A 10170-nucleotide genomic window follows, 5' to 3' on the forward strand; every position below is an offset into this window, starting at 1 on the left:
CAGCGATATTATTTTTATTTGTCAAACGGAAGCATCGATCATAATGCATCGATCATAATGTCACCAGAATAAGACACTCAATATTTACTTGAAAAGGATCATCAAGCTCGTCACCTTGCACTTTCACCACCTTGTGAAGTTCATCATTTATTTAATCTGTACCCTAATAAATTGCATGCTTTTCCGAGTGGAAGTGGGAGGACCACACAACATATTGTCATCGCCTGGCTCCCAAGTTTACTTCGATGTGATGGTTATTATATATTTTGAGCATAAAGGAGTTTCCACAGACATTTCTCACATAGTTCATTTTAACGACACTAAAAGATCACACCATGTCGAATTAACAAATTGTCTGTAGGCATTTATAAAATTATACTGGCATTTCATGGTTCCATCAGCCCGGTTGTGACTTCTTTTATGCAGGTAATTCATCAACAGGAAATGGGTGGATGGAAACATGGTTAGGGTTGTGTAAAGGAACCTTTGAGCCTCCAGACCCAAATGAATTAAAGATGTAGGCATCAAACAGGGATTGTGTGTTGAATGGCTATAAAATATACAAAATAAATTGTGTGGGATGGCATTGTCAGTGTGCCTCCATGCTTTGCACATGTCCTCATATTCTAAAATCAAATGATTTCTCTAACAGGTTGGGAACAACGTGGTTGTGTACCTGCACCAGGCAGAGGTGACCAGACTTTACCCATTTGTATTGGCTCTTGGGGACTGCTCACAAGTGTTTACAGTCATTTGTGGACCGGCATTGGAGCAAGGTACACTGCTTGGGGAACTGGATATTTTTTTCAAGTCCTATTATGTGTTTGATATCAACTTTCCCACTGTGCTCCAGCATGGGAATTCCTACAGACTATGGTGTATCAGCTGCCAGGAACAGAATCCTCCATAGTAAGACTGTTGCAAGAATGGGTTTTTTCCACTGAACAATAGTGGATAAGTATCTGCTCTTGTATGTAGTGTGAGAAGTGACAGGAGGAAGCACAGCCCTCCGGCTGATATGTTCCTGTGAATTAATAGATAATATAACCGGATCAAAAATAAAAATGCAACATGTTAAAGTGCTGGTCCCATGTTTCATGAGCTGAAATGAAATGAAAGATTCCAGAAATCTTCAATACGCACAAAAAGCTTATTTCTCTCAAATGTTTTGCACAAATTTGTTTACATCCCTGTTACATCCCTGTTAGTAAGCATTTAATCAAGATAACCCATCCAACTGACAGGTGTGGCATGTCAAGAAGCTGATTAAACAGCATGGTCATTACACAGGTGCACGTTGTGCGGAGGACAATAAAATGCCACTCTAAAATGTGCCGTTTTTTTCAAGAAACACAATGCCACAGATGATTCAAGTTTTGAGAGAGCATGCAATTGGCATGCTGACTGCAGGAATGTCCACCAGAGCTGTTGCCAGAGAATGTAATGTTGATTTCTCTACCATAAGCCGCCTCCAACATTGTTTTAGAGAATTTGGCAGTACGTCCAACCCGGCCTCACAACAGCAGACCACATGTAACCACGCCAGCCCAGGACCTCCACATCTGGCTTCTTCACCTGTGGTTGGGTGGTGCTGAGGAGTATTTCTTTCTGTAATAAATTACTTTTGTCTGGAAAAACTTGTTCTGATTGGCTGGACCTGGTTCCCAAGTGGGTGTGTATATGCCATCCTAGACCCACCCATGGCTGCACTCCTGCCCAGTCATGTGAAATCCATAGATTAGGGCCTAATGAATTCATTTCAGTTGACTGATTTCCTTATATGAACAGTAACTCAGCAACATCTTTTAAACTGTTTCATTCTGCATTTATATTTTTGTTCAGTATATATGTTGCCATTTAGCAGATGCCTTTATCCAAAGCGACTTACAGTCACAGTGCATACATTTTACGTGGTCCCAGGAATCTAACCCACTATCGTGGCATTGCAAGCGCCAACGCTCTACCGACTGAGCTACAGAGGACAGATGAGCCATGAGTGTCTCAGTCCAATGCTAATATGCTCTTAAGGCGCTATTTATAGCTCTGTTAATGTGCCAGCTTTTTGCCTACAGTACAGTATGCGGCTCATTTGCCTTTAGGGAAAGGGGGACATCTAGTCAGCTGTACAACTGCATGCATTCAACTGAAATGTGTCTTCCGCATTTAACCCAACCCCTCTGTATCAGAGAGGTGCGGGGGGCTACCATAATTGAAATCCACATCGGCACCAAGGGAAAAGTGGGTCAACTTCTTCAGGATCGGTGTCCCATCCACGGAACGGTTGAGCTAACGTAGGCTAATGCGATTACCATGAGGTTGTAAGTAACAAGAACATATCCCCAGACAGACATCTGATATTGGCAGAAAGCTTACATTCTTGTTAACTGCCTTGCTCATGGGCAACAGCTTTTTACCTTGTCAGCTCAGGGATTCAATCCAGCAACCTGCCGGTTACTGGCCCAATTATCTAACCACTAGGCCTAGCTGACCTGCTTTAGATCAACTACCTATGTAAGAATGTTGCTCATCGACTACAGCTCAGCATTTAACACCATAGTACCCTACAAACTCGGGGTCTCGACCCCGCCCTGGGTCCTGGACTTCCTGACGGGCCGCCCCCAGGTGGTGAGGGTAGGATACAACATCGCTGATCCTCAACACTGGGGCCCCACAAGGGTGCGTTCTGAGCCCTCTCCTGTACTCCCTATTCACCCATGACTGCGTGGCCATGCACGCCTCCAACTCATTCATCAAGTTTACAGACGACACTACAGTGGTAGGCTTGATTACCAACAACGACGAGACGGCCTACATGGAGGAGGTGAGGGCCGTCGGAATGTGGTGTCAGGAAAATAACCTCACACTCAACGTCAACAAAACAAAGGAGATGATCGTGGACTTCAGGAAAAAGCAGAGGGAGCACCCCCCTATTCGACGGAACAGTAGTGGAGAAGGTGGAAAGTTCCTCAGCGTACACATCACGGACAAACTGAAATGGTCCAGCCACACAGACAGCGTGGTGAAGAAGGCACAGCAGCGCCTCTTCAACCTCAGGAGGCTGAAGAAATTTGGCTTGTCACCAAAAACATTCACAAACTTTTACACATGCTCAATCGAGAGCATCCTGTCGGGCTGTATCACCGCCTGGTACGGCAACTGCTCTGCCCACAACCGTAATGCTCTCCAGAGGGTAGTGAGGTCTGCACAACGCATCACCGGGGACAAACTACCTGCCCTCCAGGACACCTACACCACCGATGTCACAGGAAGGCCAAAAAGATCATCAAGGACAACAACCACCCGAGCCACTGCCTGTTCACCCCGCTATCATCCAGAAGGCCTCGCCAGGTGCATCAAAGCTGGGACCGAGAGAATGAAAAACAGCTTTTATCTCAAGGCCATTGAGGGCTGCTGCCAACATACTGACTCAATCTCTAGCCACTTTAATAATTAAAAAGTGGATGTAATAAATGTATCACTAGTCACTTTAAACTATGCCACTTTATACTGTATAATGTTTACATACACTACACTATTCATCTCAAATGTATATACTGTACTCTATACCATCTACTGCATCTTGCCTATGCCGTTCAGCCATCACTCATCCATATATATTTTTATGTACATATTCTTATTCATTCCTTTACACTTGTGTGTATAAGGTAGTTGCTGTGAAATTGTTAGATTACTTGTTCGATATTACTGCATGGTCAGAACTAGAAGCACAAGCATTTCGCTACACTCGCATTAACATCTGCTAACCATGTGTATGTGACAAATAAAATAACATTTGATTTGATTTACTGAAGTTACTTTCTGGTACGCTTTCATTCTATCGCAATGATTTATTTTAAATACAAATGTTACATTTTGGGAATTGTGAAAAGTGTTTTATGAATGAATGCAGTTATTAAGTAATGAGTCCGAGTCCTTAGACGAGAGACCTTCAACTGTAATATCTTATACTTGTTCAGTGTAACAATGTTTTCACTCGACCCAAATATAGACCATTATTGCATGGTGGGTGTGTGTGTGTGTGTGTGTGTGTGTGCTGTCACCTAAGATAGCCGAAGTGTGCCAGTGAATGTGAATATCTGTTGATTAGCTCTGGCACTGTCTGATAGACAGATCTGTGTTAATACCACTTAAGACAGACAGTGTCACGCACGCATGCTTTGTTTTTCTCAGATTGCAGTCGGAGTGTCCACATCAAGTTCAATGTCTTTAACGTAATGATGGACTGTTGTTTCTCTTTGCTTATTTGAGCTGCGCTTGCCATAATATGGACTTGGTAGGCCTATTTGACTAAATAGGGCTATCTTTTGTATACCACCCCTACCTTGTCAAAACACGACTGATTGGCTCAAACGCGTTAAGAACTAAATAAATTCCACAAATGAACTTTTAACAAGGCACAACTGTTAATTGAAATGCATTCCAGGTGACTACCTTTTGATGTCTTCACTATTATTCTACAATGTAGAAAATAGTCAAAAATCAAGAAAAACCCTTGAATGAGTAGGTGTGTCCAAACTTTTGACTGGCTCTGTATAATGAATCAAGATTCATGATTCATCATCATATATCCTTGGTACTACGACCACGTTAATGAACATTGCTGAAATATGTGAAAAGAGATGTTGTTGTGAAGAAAAGACCAATGGAACCTTTTGTTTCCACCGAAACGTTAGGGTGAACACCTCTGCATTAGGGGAAATTGTGAGCTGAAGTATCAGAACAGTAATCAACAACATAAGATGTCTTTCACGGTAGCAGCTTCTGGGTCTGACTTGATGGCTTCAATTGAAAACGTGAGTGGAAGTCATATAGACTGAGTGGAAGAATCTCTCTCACGGAAAAAAAGAGGCAGACGTATAGCCTATCCACAGGGGGAAGCCCCGACCCAGCGTCAGTGTCTCTGTCTTTATGTACTTTCTCTACATCCTGATACTTCTGTTCTTGCTGAGTCATAGCTCATGCAAATGTATGTAACTTTTAAGAAGGGCAAATAGGCATTGAGATCGTGTAAAATGTTCAAAGGTTTAATTTGCAAGACATAAACGACAACCAAATTTAACACAATACACATTGTACAATATTTCACATTATTTTGCCAGACTGGCATTGTTGTCACATTATCTTTCTTCTAAATCTTAACCAGACACAGGAAGGAAGTAGTAGGCCTATTTCTCAGAAGCTTGTCAGTAGCCCATTTGTGACAATAACATCATGCGGATCTCCCAGAGCAGCAAAGAACAACCATTTTGTGGATAAGGAGGCAAGGCAAAGTAATAGGCCCAGCTAACATGCTTTTCCATAATAACAGATTACATGGGAATCAAATATTGACCATATTTTTTAATTTTCAAACAGGTGTCTGAAGTTGTTTCTGGTTTAAAATACATTTATTCTGAGTAGCATTGAGAATAATTGCAGCATTACGACAGACAGATAACCAGGTTTTTCCATCATGGCTCCCCCAAGCTTGGTGTTTTCACCAGGGAGGAGAGACTGCTGTCCCCACTTTCTTCAACTGGCCTCCGGCACATTGAGTCCTGGGCTGGGGCAGAATGATAGAGTTAGAATCCCCATACCAAACAATGCACAACATATACACAGACGACATCCAAGATTTGAGAGCCTATTAAACTCAAACGACAACACACATAATAGCTCAAGAAACTAAAATAACACTTCTCATAATCATTTTGTGACTTCGAGTTTCACTAGCAGTAGCGCATACCTGTTTTGACACCCGGGTTCTTGTAGTTCTTGATGCAAGGAATGATGACCAGGTTGCAGGTCACAGCGGTAAGTAGAAAAGTAAGCAGCAGGACAATTCCAATGAGTGGCATTACTGGAAGACAGAAATAAGGCATTAGTCATACAATGCCATACAACTATCCACTGTAGCACAATGTTTTACATGGATGTATAATGTCATGCCCTGGAGTCAAGAACAGCATGCAACCTTGGCCGTAGTCTGCCGTTGGGGACTTGGGACCAGTGAGGGCTGGTGTTACAGTGGGGGCATCGGGATGACGAGATGACCCTTGGCTCTGGTTCTGGATCAAGGACTTAGACACAGTCTGGATAGAGCCAGAGGGGGAAGTGGGCTGCATGGAGGGGAGGGTCTTCCCGTCTGACTCTGACTCTTCATTACAGACGACATCTCTCATCGTAGTGCCTGAAGTCTTCACTCCACTCTCACATCTAAGACGCAGACAGATACATGGACATGAGTCAAATTGCAGTTAAAATGATTCCCAATCAATTGCAGAGCATGACAAAAGGTCCAACATTATATTGTAAATGTAAGGAGACTGCTTGATACATCAGCAAATTGCAAAAATCTGACAAATGCTTGCACGTTTTTCTACATACTCTCGCCATTTCGCACACGTAGAGTCCTTGTCGGTGGTAAAGAATCCATGCTCACATTCACGGCATTTGAGTATTATACCTGAATCAAGAAATTAGGCCACATGCCAGTTATTCACAGATGCACTCATCAAGCCACTGAAAAACATCAGTATTATGTGATTCCACTTTACCTGATCTATCCAACCCAGAACCGACGGCACACTTGCATATGGTAGAGTCTTTGTCTCTGTTAGTGAATCCTCCACGACACTGACACTTAGCATTAGAAGTCTTTGTGCACTTTGATATTACCTCACTCCCAGAACCTGCATAGAAACAAGCATATCGTCTGTGGGTTACACTGGCATATTTTATGGCTATTTAGATTCAACTCAAAGATTTGGCGTGGGATCACGATACATTTGAAAGATGCCCTCTTCTGTCATGATTTACACATCCACAGGTTATTGTTTACGTAATGTATTCGTACTGATTATGACTTCTTATTGCATAATCATGTCTTACTCTCATTGCAGGAGTAGCAGGGTTGACATTGCAGAGATTCATTTGGTACTGCCTGGAAGTTCTCGTCGGGGCACGGTTCACACTGTTCCTTTTTTCCTCGACTTATCCTCTCACCTTGATAATATCGTTCACATGATTGTCATTGTACTGTGATTGTTCTCAATGTCGGACAGAGTCATTATTCCATGATGAGTGTCAACCAATTAGAAGTAGTCTTAATAGTATCAATGGTAAAGAAAGAATATTCAAGATAAATCTGCATCTACATTCATCCGCATCGCATAGTGGAGTACGATTCCCAGCAAAACATAAAGAAGCTCCACAATAGCCCTTAATATTCATTAACATACTTTACCTATTTTGCATTTAAAAGCCTCCACGGGATTTAAAGATCCATTAGAAATAAAAACACATGCATAGATGAGCACCCAGAATCTAGACAGGATCATCATATCACTCTGCCAATAGAAAAGAGAACTCCTGCCTGTCAACCTGTAGAGAGAGGGTGTAAAACTGTATAAAAGCTACTCGGGTGATGAAATCTCACTTATATCTAGAGTTTATATCGATATTTGATGTGGTGTAGTTCAGCTGTACCATGTCTGCGTTAACATTCCGTGATGAATCATAATTTCCTGTCCCTCTTAAGTTATCCCCGCCCCAAGAGTGGTAAACAAATTATATTTCTCTCATTCTTTCAACTGAAAATCCTCTGTCATTCAAGATTTGTTATATTTCCTTCAGGTCACTTCCACTCATATAGAATTTTTGTTTTACTCTTTGTTTGTGAGACAGTAATCAGTTACCAGTTACCTGTCCAAAATTGTAATCAGTAACATAACATTTGGGTTACCCAAACTCAGTAATGTAATATGATGACATTCAGTTACTTTTAGATTATTAAGAGGCATTCGAAGAAGACAAAAATGGATGTTACCAATTGAACCACATCTATTGCAGGATAAATCAATGTTGAAGTTTACATAGCTGACCACATATGGATGTTAAATTTGACTTTATGATTCGGTTATGTAGGCTTCTTCTAACCCATCACTTTCTACTACGTATAATATAATATGATACAATCCTATATTTACATTGAAAAACCAAAGTCGATCAGAATTTCTGTAATTCCAATAAATATTATACCCCTTGATCTTCAAGATTAGGACTTGGAAATATGGATGTATAGATTAGCCAAATTGTTTTACCTGAGCATAACCCCAAAACTAAGGATTTATTAGCCAGCTGTCACGCCCTAACCATAGAGAGCCTATAGGTCAGAGCGTGACTAGGGGGGTTTCTAGCGTTTCTATTTCTATGTTGGTATTTGTATAGTTCCCAATTAGAGGCAGCTGATTATCGGTGTCTCTAATTGGGGATCATACTTAAGCTGCCCATTGTTCCCACCTGTGTTGTGGGATATTGTTTTCAGTTAGTGCCTAAGTGTGCGCTGTACTGGACAGTTGTTTATGCTTAGTTGTTTGTGTTAAGTTTCACTTGGAAGTAAAGTATGTGGAACTATAAGCACGCTGAGCTTTGGTCCGCTGCTTTAGACGAATGTGACACCAGCCCTACTCTGTTTATGATTTTGTTGTCATGGAGGACTGATTGGGCTCATTGATTTGAGTTGATAAATAAATGCTGTGCTCATGGAATGGCATGCTTTGAGCACTACTGAGAAGTGCTATTTACATGTGAAAAAGTACTGCTATATGCTGCATTTGCTATAGGCCTATTGTTAAATGTTTTGTTGGTGACACTTTGACATCTTGATAATCCACAGATGACACGAACAAAAGGCACCCGCCTATGTTTTGGCAAAAAGCTGAGGGGTGGGCCTGGAGAAATGTAACCACACTCAGATTAATAGACAGAGCTATGGATGCAAGGACTGACAATATATGATATCAAAATTATTGTTTTAACCATATTATGAGGCTATACAGTGTTTGTTTACATTTACAATGTTTACAAACATTAGAGAAAAAACACCTTATATTTTGGGTTCTCACGGAGTGTGACAGTTGAATTAAGCTCATGAGGCATTTATACATTATATTCTTCATTAATCAATGTATATATGTGTATACATACACTACCGGTCAAAAGTTTTAGAACACCTACTCATTCAAGTGTTTTTCTTTATTTGTACTATTTTCTACATTGTAGAATAATAGTGAAGACATCAACTATGAAATGACACATATGGAATCATGTAGTAACCGAAAAAGTGTTAAACAAATCAAAATATGTTTTATATTTGAGATTCATCAAATGGCTACTATTTATCTTGACAGCTTTGCACACTCTTTGCACACTCCTCCACCAATTTTCACAGTGGGAGCGAAACACAGGCTTGTAGGCCTCTCCAGGTCTCGCACCCACTGTGAAATGTGGTGGAAGATCAATGATGATCAAGGGGTGCTACAGCAAGGCTGGAATCGGGCAGATTTGTCTTTGTGAAGGACTCATGAATCAAGCCACGTACAAGGTTGTCCTGGAAGAAAACTTGCTTCCTTCTGCTCTGACAAAGTTCCCCAACTCTGAGGATTGTTTTTTTTTCCAGCAGGACAATGCTCCATGCCACACAGCCAGGGCAATCAAGGTGTGGATGGAGGACCATCAGATCAAGACCCTGTCATGGCCAGCCCAATCTCCAGACCTGAACCCCATTAAAAACCTCTGGAATGTGATCAAGAGGAAGATGGATGGTCACAAGCCATTAAACAAAGCCGAGCTGCTTGAATTTTTGCACCAGTGGTGGCATAAAGTCACCCAACATCAATGTGAAAGGCTGGTGGAGCGCATGCCAAGACGCATGAAAGCTGTGATTGAAAATCGGCCTTATTCAACCAAAAATGTAAACTATTAGTATTGTGTTGTTTAAAAATGAATATGAACTTATTTTCTTTGCATTATTCGAGGTCTGACAACACTGCATCTTTTTTGTTATTTTGACCAGTTGTCATTTTCTGCAAATAAATGCTCTAAATGACAATATTTTTATTTGGAATTTGGGAGAAATGTTGTCAGTAGTTTATGGAATAAAACAAAAATGTTAATTTTACCCAAACAGTATATATATATATATAGTCCGAAAATGAATGTAGCAACTCCAGATTGCCCCTTTAAGTATATCAAAAGTGTGTGAGTTTGAGCATGTAATCCCTTACTCCCCAACCCTGCATGCCATGTATACTAACTCTCAGCATAACCCACCTTCTCGTAGGCTTTGTTATGTAAATTCAAGTTTCAAGATAAGTTGAGGTGTAAAAA

General features: G+C 41.0%; 1 protein-coding gene across 1 annotated transcript; it reads right to left on the reverse strand.

Annotated features, from left to right (window-relative positions):
- Positions 1 to 5024: 5024 nt before the first annotated feature.
- si:ch73-361p23.3 (tumor necrosis factor receptor superfamily member 9) lies at positions 5025 to 8120 on the reverse strand. Its single transcript, XM_021609308.2, has 7 exons — positions 7247 to 8120; positions 6892 to 7005; positions 6558 to 6692; positions 6388 to 6466; positions 5975 to 6216; positions 5747 to 5860; positions 5025 to 5563 (listed from the first exon to the last, which is right to left on the reverse strand). Exons 1-7 carry the CDS (start codon positions 7341 to 7343, stop codon positions 5472 to 5474), a joined length of 873 nt encoding a protein of 290 aa, XP_021464983.1. The 5' UTR covers positions 7344 to 8120; the 3' UTR covers positions 5025 to 5471.
- Between the last annotated feature and the right edge of the window lie 2050 nt (positions 8121 to 10170).

Source organism: Oncorhynchus mykiss, chromosome 7 (genome assembly GCF_013265735.2).
Source record: "Oncorhynchus mykiss isolate Arlee chromosome 7, USDA_OmykA_1.1, whole genome shotgun sequence".
In the NCBI taxonomy this organism is placed as follows: Eukaryota; Metazoa; Chordata; class Actinopteri; order Salmoniformes; family Salmonidae; genus Oncorhynchus; species Oncorhynchus mykiss.